Source organism: Peromyscus eremicus, chromosome 10 (assembly GCF_949786415.1).
Source record: "Peromyscus eremicus chromosome 10, PerEre_H2_v1, whole genome shotgun sequence".
Lineage (NCBI taxonomy): Eukaryota > Metazoa > Chordata > Mammalia > Rodentia > Cricetidae > Peromyscus > Peromyscus eremicus.
The window spans coordinates 95,555,907-95,576,925 of record NC_081426.1 but is presented as its reverse complement, the minus strand read 5'-3'; the positions used below and the strand labels follow the sequence as shown (position 1 = coordinate 95,576,925).

At 43.2% G+C, this 21,019-nt stretch overlaps 3 protein-coding genes and 1 long non-coding RNA gene across 5 annotated transcripts in view; 1 reads left to right on the top strand and 3 right to left on the bottom strand.

Moving 5' to 3' along the window:
- Btbd8 (BTB domain containing 8) overlaps nucleotides 1-2,648 on the bottom strand; it is a 69,163-nt gene extending 66,515 nt beyond the window's left edge. The window contains exon 1 of the mRNA XM_059274915.1: nucleotides 2,472-2,648. Coding sequence (XP_059130898.1) covers nucleotides 2,472-2,620 — 149 coding nt within the window. The 5' untranslated portion in view covers nucleotides 2,621-2,648. The remainder of the gene's footprint in view (nucleotides 1-2,471) is intronic.
- A 194-nt stretch (nucleotides 2,649-2,842) lies between these two features.
- LOC131920516 (uncharacterized) lies at nucleotides 2,843-13,232 on the top strand. The gene is made up of 3 exons (XR_009381669.1): nucleotides 2,843-2,953; nucleotides 11,854-11,926; nucleotides 12,010-13,232. It is a non-coding gene; the product is annotated as an uncharacterized LOC131920516 (long non-coding RNA).
- LOC131920514 (lysophosphatidylcholine acyltransferase 2B) lies at nucleotides 5,671-9,990 on the bottom strand. 2 transcript variants are annotated; one of them, XM_059274912.1, is made up of 2 exons: nucleotides 9,927-9,990; nucleotides 5,671-7,441 (listed from the first exon to the last, which is right to left on the bottom strand). In XM_059274912.1, the coding sequence occupies exon 2, from the start codon at nucleotides 7,323-7,325 to the stop codon at nucleotides 5,763-5,765; it is 1,563 nt and encodes a 520-aa protein (XP_059130895.1). In that variant the 5' UTR covers nucleotides 7,326-7,441; nucleotides 9,927-9,990; the 3' UTR covers nucleotides 5,671-5,762. The 2 variants fall into 2 exon arrangements, with proteins under 2 accessions (XP_059130895.1, XP_059130896.1); XM_059274913.1 differs by lacking the exon at nucleotides 9,927-9,990 and adding an exon at nucleotides 9,757-9,906.
- Ephx4 (epoxide hydrolase 4) overlaps nucleotides 11,730-21,019 on the bottom strand; it is a 32,971-nt gene continuing 23,681 nt past the window's right edge. Inside the window, exons 6-7 of the mRNA XM_059274914.1 lie at nucleotides 14,823-14,971; nucleotides 11,730-12,055 (exon numbers count right to left, since the gene is read on the bottom strand). Of these exons, the coding sequence (XP_059130897.1) occupies nucleotides 11,827-12,055; nucleotides 14,823-14,971 (378 nt within the window). The 3' untranslated portion in view covers nucleotides 11,730-11,826. The remainder of the gene's footprint in view (nucleotides 12,056-14,822; nucleotides 14,972-21,019) is intronic.

Here is a 21,019-nt window from a genome sequence, read left to right as displayed (position 1 = left end):
CCCCAACTACCATAAAATCTCGTAGCTGACCTGTTTCTGACTTCTCTTTTCTCAAAGTCAAAATCTAGATGTTAATTTTGATTTTTTTTAGAAACACCAATAGCTCTACAAACTACCTGCAGAATCCACCCCAAACATTTAAGTACAGAAAGAAAGCTATTATCTACAGTTTTAGTCTGTTTATCCTCACATGCTGCTGTTTTGTCTGCCACGACCACAAACATCTTCCAGATAAAACAGTCTGCAGTCTGTCTTAGTGAGAGTTACTGTTGCTGTGATGAAACACCATGACCAAAGCAACATGGGGAGGAAAGGGTTTATTTGGCTTACAGTCCACAGCGTAGTCCATCACTGAAGGGAGTGAGGACAGGAACTCAAATAGGGTAGGAACCTGAAGGCAGGAACTGATGCAGAAGCTATGGAGGGGGGCTGCTTTCTGTGTTGCTCAGTCTGCTTACCATGGGCTGGGCCCTCCCCCATCAATCTCTAATTAAGAAAATGCCCAGCATGGATCCTATGGAGTCATCTTCTCAGTTGAGGTTTCTTTCAGATGACTCTAGCTTGTGTCAAGTTGACATAAAACTAGCCAGGACACAGTCAAATCTACTTATATGACCCTGGTTTTTGCCATATATCCCAACACCTTTATCTCATCTGAACTGGACTGCATACTAAGACAATGTTAGCTTAATACATTATTTAAGCAAGGTAACTTCTGCAAGACAGTCTATGATAATCTGGGGACCAAGTGGTAGCTCTCTAAGAGCGCACACCCCTTCCCTCCTCCAGGGAAGGGGTAGTAGTGAGATGACACACGTTTCCTCCCCAGAAGCCCATCCCTCAGTGCGGCTACCTGCAGCATGATGGCAGAGCTTCCTCCATCTTGTATCCTTGCTGACGCCATTTCAGGTTTAACTAGAATTTGATCTCCTCGGTAGAAAATCACATGAAAAGTTGCCCAGCTCCAGTGCAGGAACCTGAAGTCAAGGTGGGCCAGCTAACATAGCCTCTGTTAAACTGTGCAAACCTCCCCCTGCAGCTAACCTCTCTGTTACAGTGATTGCTTGTGGGGAAACTCCCCCAGCAGCTGCAGGTTTTCGCCTTTAAGAGCCCCTTGCTATAAATGCTCAGGATGACACTTAGATCCCTGAACACCTAAGTGTAGTCCCAGCTCACAGGAATAAATAGTTTCCATTGGCTATAAACTCTGAGTGGTCATCTCTGGCCGGCAGGCTCCCCTAACAGCAGAAAGCAGCTTTCCTGCTTTTCTGAGTCCAAATTTATTAACTTTTCCTGCTTTCTACCCTTTTCTTTTAGACACTGGCCTAGACACTCGAGACTTTCTCACTCTTCTTTGGAAATACCCCACACATCCCCTGGTACTTGTCTTCCACTGGGGAGCCTGACACCTTTCTCGGACCCTGGCACCTGAAAAGCTTTAAAGCTTGCCTATTGAGTCTGTTTTTAAATTATTTTATTAACGAGACTATATATCCAAAGAAGAGAAGGTTGGTTTTCTTGGTAACATATGGAGTCCAATGTTGAGGATCCCACAAAACAAACAAAAAACAAAGGAAAGATTTGTAGAATATGGGTCAGAGAAATGATGGTTCAGAGGTTAGAAGTACATACTGGTTTTGCAGAGGATCTGAGTTTGGTTCCCTTCACCCACATCGTTATCGAAATAAGCCTTCCCACTGAGAAATCACTCTCCACCCTTAGCATGTGTCTGGCTACGGCTAATTAATGCCCAAGGAAGAGCTGGCCTTGAACAGATTTTACTAATGTTGTACACACCTCAGATTAATGCATTTCACAATCACTGTCATCCTTAAATCAAGTCCCAGCCCCCGGGTTGCACTTTGAACAATTTAAACAGAGACAAGAGACTGCAAGTCTGGCCTCTTGGGCAGACTAGGTGTTTGCACAGCAAAGATATTGCCAGAATTATTTTAAATACACCAGTGGAGTTCTTTCAGCATAGCTGTTACCCAGGGTTATTTTTCCCACTTGGCATTATTTTCCTGACAGAAGCGAGGGGTGGGGGGAATAGGGGTATGGAGGGGGACCCTTAATGGCAGACTGGAACTTAATGGTAGCTGTGACCCTGCGCGGGCCCCTGTTAGAGGCATGTTGTTCTGTCCTTCATTCCAAGTGAACACTCGTTTTCCTAATCGTATCCTTTTCTCACAACTTTTTAAAGACATGGTTTACGTTCCAGGGCCTGGACGCAGTTCGACCTCAACAACAGCCCCCTGCCCGTGTGTAAATCTTGGCACGAACCGGTGCGGCTACGCATCCCTGTAGTTTTAATGTTTGTCCTCCTTCCGAATGCAGTGTGTGGGGTCCCTTAGGTCGGGCAGAGCCTCTCTGGGAGATGGGGCGCCAGGCGGGCGCCCCACAGGTGCCGCAGGACCAGAGCGAGGCGGGGAGGGAGGGAGGGAGGGAGCTGCGCGGCTCCCGCCTCCTACCTGAGCACGTCGCGGCTGAGCTGCTCCGACACCACGGCCTTCAGCCGGCGCCGCTCCCCGGGCCCCTTCCTGGGCGGCCCCTTCCTGCCGGGTCCTGGGGACCTCAGGAGCGCCGCGGGGGCCGCGCCGCCCGCCGCACAGTGGGCCATGTCGACCACGGAGCCCGGCGTGCCAGGCCCCGCGGGACCGGAGGGGGCGTTCCCGCTCGCACGGCCGCGCCGCGGAGCCCGCCCCCGGGAGGAAAGTTCCCGCCTCGCCTCGTGTGCAGCCCGGGCCCTAAAGGCGGCGGACGCGGCACCAGGAGCCCGCGGTCACGTGACCCGGGCTCTGCGCGCAGGCGCACTCGCTCTGTTTACAGCGGCCGGCTGGTGTCTGGGAAGAGGAAGTCACCAGAGCTTCATTCCGGTCTTTAAGGAGCGTTGTGGAGGACTGTGTCCTCTGTCCTCTTTATCTACGAAGGACGGGCTCACCAGACTTTTCCGGTAGAGTCCTATGTCGCGAGCAAGAAGGGAGATACAGATACGCCTAGGTGGTATAACAAAAGTTAGGTTTTATTTTACGGAGGGTCATCACAGAAACTTCACATTCCTAACTACGGTCCTAAGCCTGTCTTCCCAAAGCTGCTCACCTGTGTGTAGGTCGGCTCCAGGTTCTAACAGTCTCTGATTCGAGACTCAGGATCCTGGGGGAGATTCTCCAGCCGCAGGGCAGACCACGGTGACATTCTCTCCAGATATGCAGAGCAGATCATTGCTCGTGGTCTCCGTCTCTGTTTATATACTGTCCAGACGGCGTCTTGAGGTTCTAGGCCTGTGTCTGGTTATCTTGAGTAAGCGATGTCCCTGGCCTCTAGTTGAGGTGCAGCCTCGAGTGTAGTGGGGATCCTAAGTTATTTTTGCGTGTCTAAAAGGCATTTCTCACTGTGCTCATGACACCTTCCCGAAGCTCAGCTTTGAGTAGTACATGCTTTTGGTTAAGATAAACTTGAGAGTTAACCCTCCCACTGTTTATGGCTCTTTACCTTCATGCTGCTTGACTCCTCTTTCCCCGTTTTTGTTTCCTATCACCACTGTTACATTATCTGTCCCCCTAAAGGCCCCCCCACCACCAATAGTCCTTTTTAAGTTGTATGGCTTTTATGGTATTCTAAGTTGAACACACAACTCTAAAGATTCCAAGCTAGGATCCACTTTTATTAGTGAAAACTTTCAGTGTGTTAGGTACAAAGGAAACTCCATTTCCCCAAATTACGGTGGTTAAACAAAAGTTAGCATTCCTCGGGAACTTGTGAAGCCAGTTCTCTACCAAAAGGAGCCATTTCCTTTATCACTGGTGGAAGGGACAAATGGCTATTTTTGTGTCTATTAGCATGCTCGCCTCCACGCTCTGTCAGTATCATTATTACCTTTTATACATTTCAGAGTCCATGTTAGCATCCTAGCTCCTCTTACCTCCTCCCAGACCTTAAATGTCTCCAGCTCATAGCCTTCTGTTCCCCCCAGCTACTCATTCTCTTTATAACCCCGCTCTTTGGCCATGTTCCTTTTTTTTTTTTTTCTCTGTCCCTCGCTCTTGCTCTGCTCCTGCTTCTCATGGCCAGGTCTAGTCTGCTGTCCATGTTCAGTCTACTACTGTCTATCTGTGCTCTGGACTCTTCCATAATTTCACTTTTCTTTACAGCTGAATAAAATTCCATTATGTATTGTCAGGTCCAAAGAGTATCCCAAGCACCCCCAAAGGGCAGGCCCACTGACTTGGTCCAAAATTGAGTCTAAGATCAGCTCAAGATGAACTGTAGAAAGATTTCTGCTGCTCAAATTAAAGACAGAATTTCTCAGGAATTCGTGAAACAGATTCCTTGTATGCCAAAAGGAGTCATTTCCCTTGCCTCTTGCAGAAGGGATGTATGGTTCTCTTTTGGCATATGCCTATGGCACCCATCAGCATTTCAAAACCCATGCTAGCCTCCAGCCCCCTACAGTTCCTTACAAGTTCCCAGTATACATTTCAGTATCCACACTAGCCTCCCAGCCCTGTATAAAAGCAAGGTTTTTTTCCACCTGCTCTCACTATTCTCACTTCTCTAGCAAATAACCCTAGCTGTGTCCAGTCCGTTTTATTTTTCTCTTTGCTTTGGGCTCTTCCAGATGCCTCTGGCTGTTCTCTCTCTCTTACACACACACACACACACACACACACACACACACACACACACACCTTCCCCCTGATGAAGGAGTGCCCATTTCAGTGGTTTCTTTCCCACGTCCTCACGTGTATATACACATTTTCATTATCCATTCTACATGTAGACTGATTCCATTTCTTATACATTGTGAATAAAGCAGCACCAAACATGGTTGAGCACATATCTCTATGGTAGGATATAGAATTCTTTTAATGCCTCCTAGGGATGTTTTCTCTGTCAATTAAAGAATTAAAAGGCAAGAAAGATGTTACCAGAAATCCTAGGGAGTCCCAGTGGAGACATTATATGATACCTGGCAAATCAGGGTCCCCTCATTGGGGTTCTTAATCTTATTAAAATAATTTAAGAATGAAAACAAACAGGAGCTTGAGGACCATTTATTATCGATTTAAAGGAAAACCCTGGGGGCAAGCAAGCTATAAATCTTTTCACTCTATCTATTTATTAGGTTGCAAAGCTGTGCTCCTGCCTCTATTTTCTGTGCACTACAGGCATGTGCCATTGTGCCCAACAAACATTATCTTAAGGGGGACAAAAGGTATTATAAAAACCTAATTGAAATTCCTCAAGTGTATTTTAAATATGATTAAATATCTGTGTTGGTTAGTTTCTGCCAACGTGACACAAACAGGGTCCTTTGGGAAGAGAGAATCTCAACTGAAGAATTCTCTGCATCAGGCCGGTCTGTGGACAAGTCTGTGGTGCATTTTCTGGATTACTGATTGATGTGGGAGGTCCCAGCCCACTCTGAATGCTGCCTTCCCTGGGCCAGTGGTCCTGAGTTGTATAAGAAAGGAAGCTGAGTGAGCCATGGGGAAGCAAACCAGTAAGCAGCTCCGCTCCATGATTCTCATCTCTGCTCCTGCTTAAATGCTTGCCCTGGCTTCCCTCAGTGATGGGCTGTGATCTGAACATGAGTCAAATAAACACTTTCTTCCCCAAGTTGCTTTTTGAGGACAGTATCTATGCCACTTAGAGTAAAAACCACTGAGCTTTTCCACAATTGATACTTTTTTTTATTTAGTTCATGGTTTCCACCTAAAAGTTCTTCCCCTGTTTCCAAAATGACCTGAACATTTTTAATGCTACAGATGCACTTTTACTTCTTGTGGTAATGAATATACATAGGCTGCCTGGAGGTCTAGGTATGAATTAAATAATTTGGCATATGCTGGATGCTTCAGGGCAAACTTCCTAAAGGTCATGTATGACACTTGAGCTGAATCCTTGCCAGCTATCTGCTGAAAGAGTGTGGAAACATCTAGGTTTGGCACTCCAAAAGCTGCACGGAGTATAGTTGTTAACTCTGCTTCTGTTATATAGCCGTCCTCATCAAGATCAAAAAGTTTAAATGACATTTGCAGAATCTTCTCCGTGTTGGAAGGGTTGCACAGGACAGTTAGACCTATCACATACTCTCGGAAGTCTATGGTGCCATCGTGATTCCTGTCAAAGAGAGAAAAAAGCTGTCTCAATGGCTCTGAGATTGGGAGTTTTAAATGACTTGAAAACTCTTCAATTCCAATCTTGCCTCCTTTTGAGGAGACTGCAATTGCAGCATATTTGTCCAAGTGCTTGTGGATATTGTCCCAATCTAATTTCAATTTCTGACTGATTTTCGTAAATTCCACCAAACCAGCTTCCATGGGTAGTTGAAGGGCACCAGCAGAAATCATCAGTCTACAGTCTTCGAAAGTGTGTTCCGTCACAGGGAGTCTCAAAGCGTTTGCCATGTTGATTCGGACTGTGTTGGCAAAAAGGACAGGGTCTTTCTTTTCTTCTTCACTCGGGATATAAACAGGCATAAATTCAACTTCCACTCTAGTGAAGGGCTGACTCAGAGTCAGCATACATGCCTGGAAGCCTGTGAACCCCTGCCAGGTCCAGGTCACGGTGTCCAGGGTGTTGGGGTACCTCAAGAGCACTGGTTGCACAGGGACGCCTGGGGAGAAGGCTCCTAGTTTAAACGTGACTAGACAGGAGCGATTGGTGCATACTCCTTCCGGGAAAATCAGAATCTGCGGCCACTTCATTTTGGATATCACTCGAGTCAGGATTTCATTCCGGGTAGTCTTTCTAGAATTCGGGTCTTCGCGTTTCACAAGCACAGGCTGAGTTGACAGGAGGCATTTCCCAGCCAATGGAATCTGCACATTCTGACTTGCAGAGACCACAGAAGGGAGCCCCGCCACAACGACGGCGATGGCGTCAAAGAAGGTGGAGTGTGGCGCGGTGACGAAGATGGGGGCCTCCTCTCTGGTGGCCCTTTTCCCTTTCACCTTAATCAGGAACCCAGCAAAAAAGAACGTCATACGAAACAAGAACAGGAGCGCCGGCTTCATCAGATGTTTCCTCCAACTCTTCATGGGTTTGGTAGGTTGAGTAGGCAAGTTGATGGTGGTGAGTGTGGCCATAGGCCAGAGAAAGATGAAGAGGAAGGCGATGCAGGACACACGCACAGGTACCAGCACAGTCCCCAGGAGGATGGTGCAGGCCCAGCGCCAAGCACTGAGGTGAGTCTGCTGCATGAAGGGGTTGGCCACTGCAGGCGAGTATAAGGACCTGTTCACCTCCCGGGCAATCCCGCTGTCCCACACCTCCAACTCGGTGGTGTCTGTGGTCTGTCTGCGCTGGGTCAGATGAGCCATGAAGCCTGCTTCTCAGCATTTGAGTATCCCTTTCCCCACATTCGGGAACCATTTCCATTTGCACATAATTAGCACTCTTACAGCCAATTGTTGGTTAATAGGAAATGATGCATTACCTTTAAAAATCAGAAAAAAAAATCACAGAGGCATTAGGATCTCATCAAGACAACACCACAGTGTGTTGTTTTGACAGGTACACTTTAAATTTTTTCACATAACAATTTCTGGTACTTATTCATATATACTTACTAAGGTGATATTAATTTGAATGAATAAATATTAATTACAACTTTCAAATTTAAGTGATAATGCCAGTAAGTTTTGCTATGGGCTGCTTTGAAAACTAGTGAAATTTATCCATTGTCCCTACAGAATGATTTCTTTGCTGATGGTCATATCTCTTTAGGCTAAGAAGGCTAAGTAATGGCACCTTAAACATTTGGATCATGAGCACTTTTCCATACACATAGAAATTTAGGGAGGAATAGATTTGAAGAGAGGAAGAGGTGGGGGAGAGAGTAATGGCTCTGTGACCTGAGGGTAGAAGGGCTTTGTATGGAAGGAAGGGGACCAGCAGGAAGCGGAGGACAAAGGGGATGAGGTAGTAGTTGACGAGGAGGATGAATGTGAAAAAAAGCATGACATATGTGAGTGAAATGCCATAATGAAACCCATCACTTAGAAAATTAATAATTCAAAAAGGAAAAATTAGAGTACATGAACTCTAGTCGGCCAGAGTTGACCATGCACGTGGGGTTTATTACCAGAGGCCATCCCCAGCAGTGGACAGGTCCCACCAGAGGAGGATGTGAGGAGTTGGCGTGGAAGGAGGTGAGCCAGGCCAGGGTGGTGGTGAGAATCTTGCAGCCTGACTGACTAGCAGCCAAAGTGCTTCTTTATACATAAAGAATTTAGTAAGCAGGGATAGATTCATATGGTTCCAAAACATAGATCAGATCAGTTATAGTTTTGGACATGTGTTTTACTTTCTTTTGCATAACTTTTAGTCATGATTAATAAATTATGACAGAACAGAGTTGTCATTTCCAATCATTTTCCCTCAAGTTTTGGCATCATTAATAAACAGAGTTATCATTTTTACTCATTAACCCATAATCCAGTTTTTAAGAATCTAGAGGTATATGACAGCCTGTTCTCAGGCTGGTAGCTCTGGTTGCTACAAGGACACTAGACCAAAACAAAAAATCTTCAAGATATCCTGGGCATTTTGCCATGTCCTAAGCAGTGTATTATTAACTCTTAGTGGTCAGAGTGCCCAAGAAAAGTCTCAAGTCAAAGCTACTGCAGTTACTATTCGAATTCTGGCATAATACAATGTTTACATTTTATATATTCATAAAATTTTTATATGTCTAATCCTGCCATTCTGTTGTTCCCTAGTCATATGACACCACAGTGGGTCTGCATGTGCTAATTTTTCTAAGAAAGGGAGGTCCTAACATCTCATTCTTATATCATTTTTTTACATCATTCTTTGTTTATTAATAAGTTTCTGTGTAGGGTGGAGGCAGCTTCAGCTAATCTAACTTTGTTGCTGTATATGCCACATAATTGCCTGAGTGTACAGTGGGAAGAGGCTTGCAATCTGATCTGTGGGCAACTCCTCTAGCCCACCAAATCTTGTTGACCTTTTCAAGTTTACTTTGTTTTGATTACCTTGTTCCTGAGTAAATACATGGACAAGTGTTTCAAGAATGTCTCATAGCCTCATAAAGAGACCTTTGGCTTCTTTATGTGTATTATAACCTCCAAGGTGTAAGGAAGACCTTCAAGTAGATAAAGATGTCTCCCTACAAGAGGGAGTGGTACTATGTTCAGGACTTTCCTGGGGAGGCTTAGAAGCAATACCCCTGGGAGAAGGCATAAATGATTCATAAGAAAATTTCCCTTGATCCAATATCCTCCAATTGTACAAATATTAAAAGTTACCCAAGTATGTAACAGGTGGAGATGAAAACCAAAGGTGGCATGGCAGCCATGATGTGGCTCAGCTTTGCTGGATCTTTGTCAAGCAGCTGTGCTGGCTTTGGGACTTCTGCTGTTCCATTCAGTTATGGCTGTGCTGGTTTACAATGTTAAGATCAGCCTATATGAACCAGTCAACACCCTAAACTGATATTACATGAGAAAAAAAAACTGTAAAACCAACTTTGTCAGTAAGTGGGCTTTGAATAAAATAAGATCTACTTTACTATGTCAACACAGTCTCCAGGACATGTTTTTTCTTTGATACTGTCCTTCGGAAGCCCAGTCAGTGCGAACCAGGCTTTCTTCTAGACCTGGTAGCATTCTTGACTTTGACAATGCTGTATTGAGGATTCCTGCTATGTTTGCTAATTTCTAATTTGAATTCCTTTTCCCTGAATTAAAATGATTATTTAAGCCCCTGAGTTTCCGTCTGTTGACATACATTAGGTTAACCATACAACAGGAAGAGTGCTATGGATACCAAAGCTTGATAAGCAAGGTGTGAGCCACTGGAAGGCCACTTCCAGGTGCCGACATTTACACATGGGGAATTGACAAGTCACATGTTAAAACTTATTCTCTTATCTTTCCATTGCTGATGATACTCCCTACCTTATGCTTTTGTTATGAGCCTCCAGCATAATGTTTGTAAACAAACTGAGCTTTTATTGTTGCTATGGCACAGTAAGAATTCTGAGGACACTCCACACTCTCCTGTCACTATCAGGACTGTCTGTAATGAAGGAAATTTCACTAGGGTGCTGTGACTTGCCAAATGCTAATGAATGTCTCCTTTGCCGAAGAAGACACCCCAAGACAGTGGGCAGCAGCAGTGACTGGACTCACACTGCCCCCTCTCCTGTGACTTCCTACTCTACAATGTTCATTTCTACCTTCAGCTTCTTCTTGTTTTAAAGAAAATAATTTACTAATTTTTTGTTTTATGTGTATTAGTGCGAGGGTGTCAGATGCCCTGGAACTGGAGTTACAGACAGTGAACTGTCATGTGGGTGCTGGGAATTGAACCTGGGCCCTCTGGAAGAGCGGCCAGTGCTCTTAACCCCTAAGTCATCTCTCCAGCCCCTCTTTCAGTTTTCCTTAATTGCATTCTGTATATAGTTCTTAGAAAACGTTATCACGCCATCTTTCTTTTATATTCCACGTGCCCGATGTGGTGTGGTGTAATATTTGATTATAACATATTGCATTAGTTAGTCCCTGCCCCCTCATTCGTCGTTTCAGTTATCTGTGGTCCACTAGGGTTTAAAAATATTAAATGAAATTTAAAAAATTAAGTGAGAACACAGAAATAATGCATAAGTGTTTTAAACTGTACAATAGTCTGAGTGGTGTGATAAAATCTGCCACTGTTCAGCTTCATCCCTTCTGGGGATGTAAATTATCTCTGGGACAGTCAGGCTGAGTGTGCCTCTATCCAGTCAACTTTCAGATTGACCGCTCCGATGTGCAGCACTTGTGTAAAATAACATCTGCATTTTGCTCAATGTTACTTAATTTCACTCACTAATGGCCCCCAAAATGCCAAAGAGAAGCCGTAGTACTACTTCTAATTGAAAAGGGAGATGTTTCCATGACAAATGAAAAAAAAATACTGTAAACATGGGAGAGAGAAAAAGAGATTAATGCTAAATTTGATTATCACACCTCAGACTGAAAGAGTTATGGACACAGTAGATGGTGAGGGCTTAATTAAGATGAGAAGTTATTGATCATATAGGGTTTGTTCATCTACAGTTTGGCATCAGCTGGGGTCTTGAGACTGTATTTATTCACTAAGAAATTATCTGAATGTCTACAATGTAGCAGGCCTTTATTCTAGACAATGTACATCAGCTTTGAAAAAAATTAAAAATCTTGTCGTGTAAAATTTGGATTCTAGTGTACAAAGGAATTACAGTATTCATTTCTAACTGCATTGAAGGGATAAAAATATGTTTTCCTACTTGGTTGTTATAGCATGTACCAATTTCAAATAGTTTAATCATTCATCATAAATAGAACTTAAGACCCATTTTCAGAAATACTCATCTAGCTAAGTTTACATTCAAATTCCTTTATATATTATAAATCCACAGGAGTTGATGGTGGGATTTTATTGGCTAAAAAAATAGTAAAAAATAATATTTTAACAATGAAATTAAAATGTTTGCCATTGCAGATCTGCCTTTTATACTACGGCACAGCTCATATTCATGTATATTTATAAAAGGCACCATATGTTAATATGATAAAGAAAGCAAGAAGCCAAACCTGAGCCATTTTTCCCAATTACCTTTTTGTACAACTATGTATTTTAAGGCAGATGTTTCTCTGTGCAGAAATAGACAGTGAAAAAAATTACATAGGTTTTTTTTCAATACCATGTTTCACTATATTTATTTATAATCAAGCATATTAAAACAGGGTTTTTTTTTCTAATAGAATGTAAGTTGATGAATAAGTTTTAAGAGGTTTTCGAGATTCCATTCTAGACTCCTCATCGGAGATAAAGTCATTGTCTTCTCGTCTCTTCTCTTAGGAATGCCCATATCAGCCTGTTCACTATGTCAGGTTGGTCTTGCTGAAGCCAGTGGCTACCTTCTGACAAAATGGTGAGTCTGAAATAGTTTTTAACATAAACCTTTGTGACTTCAGCCATCTCAGCCTCCATAAACGCATCTTCCTCTCCCCATAGGAGTAGCGTCGGCGTCGTCACCATGTGATGTTTGAGAGGCAGGCAGCTGTGAAATCAAAATGCGTTGGCTTGAGAATCATCGGGAAAGTTTGAGTAACATTCTTCCATAACATTCATGGAGATTGTGCATTCCTCAAATACCTCTCGCTAACGGGGTGAAAATTGGTTCTTGGGAGGGTAGAAGAGCCTTACATTTTATTCATAAAACATAGATATGTAGAGATTACAAACATATTAAATTTTCATGGGGCAAGGTGATTGAGGGGGAAGTGTCTTTAAAAGCTCCCTTGGGAAGTGATAATGAAAAATGGTTATAGTCATGCTAATTATGCTGAGTGTGTGGGTGAATGTTATCTCAGTACTCAAGAGGCAGAGGCAGGACATCCATCACTTCAAGTTCGAGGCTAACCTGGGTTACATAATGAATTCCAGGACAACATTGACCAAAGTTGAGACTCTATCTCAAAACAAATTAACAATGCCATAAACAAGGAAAGCGAAAAGGGGGATCTAATAAAAGCTTGTCAGTAAAGTGAGGGGGCAGCCTGCACTTATCATCTGCGGAGGCCAGGGCAGGAAGTGCTCTGGGGTCTGCTGACCTGCCAGCCTAGTCTCATCCTCAAGCCCCAGCTACCCAGTAAGAACCAGCTCAAAACACAAGGTGTGTGGTTCTGAGCGGGACACCCAGGCTGTCCTCAACACTAAAGGACACACACACCTACACATACACTCACACACAGAACCAATCATCTTTAGATTTTATAGAATGGAATTTTGTGCAAGGCCAACCAGGGCTACATAGTGAGACTCTGTCTAAAGAAGAAAACAAATGAAAAAAAAAAAAAGACAACATAATCCAAACAAACAAAACCATGACTTCTGCCTTCCATAGGCTTCCTGTCTCCTGGAGATAATGGTACTTCCTCCTGGCCATGAAGGTCTTCCAGGTGGGCAGTTATAGTAAAAACTAAGAAAGGGCAGAAAGATAAGAATGCTTTTCCTCTTATGGGGAGTTCTTGATCCTTTGTTGCTGTGGGATGTTCTGTATGGCAAATGTGTTGCTCTGATTGGTTAGTAAATAAAACACTGATTGGCCAGTAGTCAGGCAGGAGGAAGTATAGGCGGGACAAGGAGAGAGGAGAATTCTGGGAAGTAGAAGGCTGAGAGAGACACTGCCAGCAGCCACCATGACTAGCAGCATGTGAAGATGCCAGTAAGCCACTAGCCACGTGTCAAGGTATAGATTTATAGAAATGGATTAATTTAAGCTATAAGAACAGTTAGCAAGAAGCCTGCCACAGCCATACAGTTTGTAACCAATATAAGTCTCTGTGTTTACTTGGTTGGGTCTGAGCGGCCGTGGGACTGGCGGGTGAGAGAGATTTGTCCTGACTGTGGGCCAGGCAGGAAAACTCTAGTTACACTTTGTCTTTTGGTTGTGATGGATTATCATCTATATAACTTGGGACTGTGAACTGAAACAAATCCTTTCCCCCTTAATGGCTTTTGTCATAGTATTCTGTCACAAAGCAGAAAAGAAACCAAGACACTGACATACTGATTTTTTGTTTGTTCAGACATGATTTTACTGTGTAGCTCAGGCTGGCCTTGAATTTGTGATCCTCCTGCCTCAGCCTTTCCAGTGCTGGGGTCACACACCATACATCACCATGCCCGTTTGCTGCCATTGTTTTGGTTATCTGATTTTATTGCTCGCTCTCTTCCTTTTCCTCTTTCCCTGACTCTTCTGAACTGGGAGTCCACCCTACAGATACTGGCTTAAAAACACTGCAAATAGTCGACTCCCACTGCTCTCCCTCTTCCCATGCTCCTCGTGCCCTCCAGCCCTGCACTCCAGCCCCACTGGCTCCACTTACGCTACCATAGCCACGTCTCCACCTCCCACACAGCCTCAGTCCTTGCTGTTCCCTTTTCTAGTCCCCTCACCTTGGCCTGGTCTTGACTTCTTTGTTCAGACTTTGTCTCCTCACTTCTCACCTCTTTCTTTCAAAGTTTCTCTGTGTGTTTGTAACTTACATGGCTTCATTATGGTGGTTATTTATCTACATGGGGCAAGGTTGAGATCAGGGTCCTCGTCTTGTTTCACTCAACATTATACCTTGACAGACCAGGACACAAAATGCTCTCTAGAATGTTTTTTGAGTGAATTAATACATGGTCATTGCAATATAATAAAAATAAATCTACTCAAAAGGAAAGAATAAGTGGATAGAATTATGGATAAAACAAGCAATGGCCACTTGGTGGTGGGGTGGGGAGAACCTATCATTTTATTCTCTACTTTTCCATGTTTTAAATTTTCTATGAAAGAAACATATTGAAAGAATCAGAATATTCTGTTTGGGGCTGGGCTGATGGCTCAGTGCTGGCCACACAAGTATGAGGACCCAAGTTCAAATCTACAAGTAACATAACACCTGAAATCTCAGTGTTCCTATGGACAGTCCCTGGAGGCTCATGGGTGAGTTAGTCTGGGGGTATGTAGCAGAAAAACAAGAGACTCTGCTTCAAACAAGGTGACAGAGATGAAGACTGACACCCAACGTTGTCTTCTCTCTGCCACATAAGCACTATATAGTATGAGTACACACATACACACACTCACACACACACACACACACACACACACACACACACACACAGAGAGAGAGAGAGAGAGAGAGAGAGAGAGAGAGAGAGAGAATGAGAATGTGGTGTGTCTAGGGAATAAGTGGTAAACTTAATTTGAAATAAAAAAATATTTTCTCTTTAGATTGAAATATTTTACTTAATCCCAAAGAAATTATACTGACTTGAAAATGTTTCGATAATGGTTCATTGGGCCACTTAGTGCCCCAGGCTGTGAGAAGACATAAATGTAAGCTTCTAGGTCGTCTGCAGTCAGCCGGCGTCCTCTCCGCCCAATGCCGGTGCTCTGGCTGGTGAACAGGTGTTTCAAAGCCTTATTTAAGCAAAAAGAGAATAATTTTAAAATTTCAGTTATCTAATAATAAACTAAATCTCTCACCTTAAAGGGATTGAGGGGCTGGCATTGTAGCTCAGTTGATAGAGCACTAGGCTATCGTGCACAAAAATGTGGCTTGATCCCTAGTACTGCTTAAACTGAGCACAATATCACATGTCTGTCAACCCTGCACTTTGGAAGTAGATTCAAGGGGATCAGAAGTCAAGATCATCTTTCTACATACAAGTCAGTGAAGGCCACCCTGGCTTATATGAAGCCTAGTCTCAAAAAAAAAATGGGGGAGGTAGTATGGTAGTTAATATGGAGAGATACGGTAGTTGATGTGGAGGGAGGTATGGGAGTTGATATGGGGGAGGTATGGTAGTTGATGTGGGGGAGGTATGGGAGTTGATGTGGGAGAGGTATGGGAGTTGATGTGGGGGAGGTATGGGAGTTGATGTGGGGGAGGTATGGGAGTTGATGGGGAGGAGGTATGGGAGTTGATGTGGGGGGAGGTATGGGAGTTGATGTGGGGGAGGTATGGGAGTTGATGTGGGGGGAGGTATGGGAGTTGATGTGGGGGAGGTATGGTAGTTGATGGGGAGGAGGTATGGGAGTTGATGTGGGGGGAGGTATGGTAGTTGATGTGGGGGGAGGTATGGTAGTTGATGTGGGGGGAGGTATGGGAATCGATGTGGGGGGAGGTATGGAGGAGGTATGGGAGTTGATGTGGGGGGAGGTATGGGAATCGATGTGGGGGGAGGTATGGAGGAGGTATGGGAGTTGATGTGGGGGGAGGTATGGTAGTTGATGTGGGGGAGGTATGGGAGTTGATGTGGGAGGAGGTATGGTAGTTGGTGCGGGGGAGGTATAGGAGTTGCTCTATCTCAAGGTCTCATTGCTTATAGATGCATTTCACATTTCTGCTTTCCTAGCTTTTTTTATTCTTCCTTTTCAATCCCTTTGTGTATTTCCCCCTCTTGAGAAGCATTCTATCTTGGTGCCTATTCACATTCTATAAGACCCTCCTAGGCAGTACCCCTACCAAAATGCCTTCCTTAATATTTCAACTACTGTTTAGTGGCCAGGAAGCTCCTTCTTACAAAGTTATTCAAACCAGAATAACAAACACTTTACATCACAACTTAGTTTATACCCTTATTCCCACCAGTTTCATAAATAAATGAAGTGAAAGTTTAAAGAAATAGCCTTTAGGCTTATTACCACACTTGTTGATATTTTCAAGTCAGTTTTGTCACACTTGGCTTTTAAAATCCTAACTGCAAGCTATTAAATTGCTATAGTGATTCTCCCACATTTCAAAAAGTACCACTCTGTTCCATTATTTATCTACACACAGATCTAAACCACCTGTCCAGAGTCACGGTCATGCTTGTTTAAAATGTGAGTCCTGGAGGCTCCTGATACCCTGGGTCTGAGTCCCAGGCCCCACATGGTAGGAAAAGAACTGACTAATGCACTCTGTTCACTCACCTTCACATCTACCACACACACAAATAATAAAAATGGAATAATTTTTAATGTAAGTCCTTCTACACAAAAACACACTTGCAAAAATGTGAGATAGTATTATACATGATGTGATTAATTACATTATTTGTAATTGAAAATGACCAGAAAAAAGGTCAATACCCATCAATTGAGGACTTGTTGAATAAATTCTCCTACAGTCACACAATAGTTTACAAAGTGCTCTTAACACAGGTAAAGATGAAACTCTATGTTTCACTGGAGTAATGGCCAGGCTACATTACTAAGTGAAAAAGAAAAAAAAAGAACAAAATAAACAGAACACTGGAGTACAAAATAGTGTCTATTGTCCACTATTCACTGTGTAAGAAGGGTAAAGGATCACTTTATTGTAATAAACTCACAAATAAAAGCATCACTTGGCTAGATTAAGGTAACTGCAAAAACAAACACCTGCCCAGTCTATATTGTTGTAGAATATTATTTTAAGGTGTGTTACTTGTGTTTATGTTGCATTTGTTTAACTCTGTGAAGCTGTGTTACTGTGCCTTTCTTTTTTTTTTTTTTTTTTTTTTTTTTTGGTTTTTCGAGACAGGGTTTCTCTGTGTAGCTTTGTGCCTTTCCTGAATCTCACTCTGTAGACCAGGCTGGCCTCAAACTCACAGACATCCACCTGCCTCTGCCTCCCGAGTGCTGGGATTAAAGGCGTGTGCCACCACTGCCTGGCGTTAATGTGCCTGTCTAAAACACCTGGTGGTCTAATACAGAGCTGAATGGCCAATGGCGAGGCAGGAGAGAGAAATAGGTGAGGCTAGCAGGCAGAGAGAATATATAAAGGAAATAATCTGGGAAAGAAGATCAAAGAAGGAGCCAGAGAAGGAGGAGTACTCCAGGGGCCAGCCACCCAGCTACACAGCAAGCCATGAATAAGAGTAAGATTTACAAAAGTAAGAGAATGGGAAAAGCCCAGAGGAAAAATGTAGATGGGATAATTTAAGAAAAGCTGGTAAGAAACAAGCCAAGCTAAGGCCAGGCATGGATAATTAAGAATAAGCCTCCATGTGTGGGAGCTGGGTGACAGGACCCCCAGAAGAGCAAAAACAAACCAACAACATTATATATTTCAGTGAACTTCTCTATAGTTAGAATGGACATTCTGAAGCCCTGGAGCTTCAACTAAGGTTTTACACCTCCACTATCAACTGAATTTTTTATACTTTTCGAACATACATACACACACACACACACACACACACACACACACACACACACACACACAAGAACCAATAGAACTAGAAAAAAAATCACATCGAGTGAGATAACCCAGACTCAAAAAGACACATGTCATATGTTCTCTCTTATTGGAGGCTCCTAACTCCAGATCACTAGATGTGAGTACATAGCCTGTAGTAGCTATAGAAACCAGGAACGTAAACAGCACTACTGTCAGGAGAGGGGAGTTGGGGAGCAATAGAGGGGAATAGCTGGTAGAAGTGATCTAATAGGAAAATGGGAAAGGAGCTGTTCTTTAGGGGAGGGGAGGGAGGTAAACACAGAAGCAGTGGGAGGTGGATAAAAAAACAATAAGGATGTCTGAAAAGCTGCAAAGAATCATACTATTAACTACCTAAAAAATAAAAACCTATGATACATGTCATCCCATGTATTATATACATGCAAATATATACATATATTTGGATTTGGAATGTCAGTGCTCCCTCCAAAAGTCAAAGACCACCTCACAAAAATCCCAACACCAAACATGAGATGCCTTCGTTTGAGTTATTATCCAGGGCTGTGTAAGAGATTCCCAAATCATTCAGGCTTTGGCTGTTGCTCTTGGTTGCCTCCAAAAGGTGGAAGGTAAATTCTTAGTGCTGAAGACACCATGCACATCAGAAACAGGGCACAGAAACCCCTGAGGTGGAACTGACCTGAATGCCCCTTCCCTGAGGACTAGCTTTTATGGTACCAGCAGGCACCAGCAAGCTTCCAAAGGAGGGGAGCCACCAACAGTCCTACCCAGCTGTGACACCTGCGAACCACATCAAGGACCAGTGTGACGAGATAACACTAAGGGTGTATATAGTAGGGGCATACACCTCTTGGTGGTAGCCAACAGCTTTCTAATTGGACTTGAGACCTGTTCAACCAGAGGGATGCCATGACTGGTCCTGGAAACCTAGTTAACTACTCAGTTAAGCTAGTGAAGTCATGGTTATTGAAGGAGGGTCTGCAACCTCTAATTTACTAAACCAGCATAGTCCCTAACAACAGTATACAATGTTCATCCTTATACCCACGGATGAGTACACAGTCTTCACGCTTCACCAAGGAAACATCTCTTTGCAACTGACAGAGGCCACTACAGAAAAACCACATCTAATCAAAACACAGAGTTGTGGAGCTCAATCCCAGTGGATACATCTACAAGATATTTCCACATCCAAGGCTCAGGGAACATTGTCAGAGAGAGGGCAGAAAGACTGTAAGAGCCAGAGGATTGGGGAGTTTGCTGTGAGATTGTGTCTCCTAGTGACACCAGAAGCTACACCCATGAGTCTCACCAACGTGACCGCCGAAACAGGAGCTGAACAAGGATGACACCAATGGACGTACCAAAGTGGACAGAGAAAAACCCAGGAGGCCTCAACCCTACTCAAAGAACTACAGGCAACTGAGGAGAGCTGGGGTGAGAGAACAGGTCCTCCCTAGAAAAGAGCACACCGATTGGTTGGCCAGTGCCAAATGGCCAGCTCTGAAAACACACAGACAATAATATTATTTGGAACGAATAAGTTATAGTTAGCAATATATATGTATGTATATATACGGTAGTGAAAAGGAGGCCATAAATTTTAATGAGAGTGAGGAGAGGCATATGGGAGGGTTTGGAGTGAGGAAGGGAGAAATACTGTAAGTTATCTCAAAGGGGAAAAAAATACAACCTAGTTGAAATTAGAAAAACAATGAACTTGTATCCTCTTTGCAAGCGGTACGTTCTTTTCCCTGAATTCCATCCTTTCTCATGGCTTTACCCTTTCTTGATCTCCTTTCTGAATGTTACACAACACTCACACTTACAGTTGTTTACACATAAACATGCATGCATTATAGGCTAGGTTATATTTTACAAAAATAGATAAAGAAGTCAAATAAGATGGTCTCCTATGAGAGAGGGCGAGAGCAGGGTGGATGGACAGACAGACAAGCAAGACTGCTCTAAATATGCTTTGTCTAAGCCCTGACATGGAACGATACAAATGTTTTATATAATATCAAAGAAGTTAATTAAAATCCTGTTGTAAGTTTACTTTGGAGATGCAAGCAAGATTTCATGATTCATTTCTTCTTTCTAAAAACTATAAACAAATTTTGTCTGATAAAAGTATCTAGAAACCCCATAAAAATGATCACCTTGACATCCAAACTGTGGTCTCTAAATACCATTTCCCACTAGGCAGAATAACAGTTTCTTAGATAAATGGATGATTCCACACTGGGACAAGAAGTGACAGGTTCCTGAGTTAAATATTAACTATCATCATTTTAAGTGATTATGTAACAAAGACACAGAAGCCCAGCTACAGGGGCTTCCACTTGGCTCATATGGAATAATGTGGGCCTCAAAAACAATAATGACTAGTATTTACTGGCATATCAAATATATACTCATTACGTGATCATTCATCTTGTTATTTTGTATTAAAAACCACCAAAAAGATGGGAAAAGTTCCAGTTGATAAAAGCAGAAAGAATGACAGAATTAGAAAAATCGCCACTTTGCATACTGTACTGAAATAATAAAACTAGATTGCTAGCAGCAACATAAATTTGGCACAGTGCCAGGAAATTGTGGCTTGGCTGGGCTAACATGTAACTGAAATGGAGACAACCAAACATATCAGGTTTCACTGAGAGGAAATGTATAGTATTGCCTTTTGAAAATCCTTGTCCAATTATTAAAGCCCAATATAATTAAGCCATGGCTATTGGGTCATGTTGAACAGCACCACCTCAGAGCAGCTAGTAAATCCCAACTGTGCATCCTCCGTCAGGGCGAGCTATCTAATTGCTTCAACTTCAAGTTTGCTTATTAAGACAGGGTCTGGCTGGCCTGGCCCTTACTGTGTAGACCAAGCTGGACTCAGATTTGTGGCGATCTTACTGCCTCAGCCCTCTGCCTCCCGAGTGCCGAGATTACAGGTATGTGCCACCATGCCCTGGTAAGAGATGTTTAAGAGAAAAGCAAAGAAACAAGGAACTTGAAACAACTTTTAAAAGTTGTAGCAGCTGGGTATGTTGGTCTGACCCTGTTGTCTCAAGCTACCCAGAAAGATGAGGTAGGAGGATTTCTTGAGCCCCCAAATTTAAAAACAGCCTGGGAAATATAATGAGTCGCTGTAAGAAAGGAAAAGGGGAGGGGGCAGGGGGGAGAGAAAAGAGAGAAGAAAAGCAAACAAATAAACATAACCAAATACAATACCTGTGGCCCTTGTTTGATTCAGAAAAATGAAGTTTGTAAAGACAAGTGAAATCTTTAAGGAAATTTGA

Bases quoted from the DNA above. Each gene is read 5' to 3' on its own strand.
- LOC131920514 (XM_059274912.1), bottom strand. From the start codon at position 7,325: ATGGCTCATCTGACCCAGCGCAGACAGACCACAGACACCACCGAGTTG.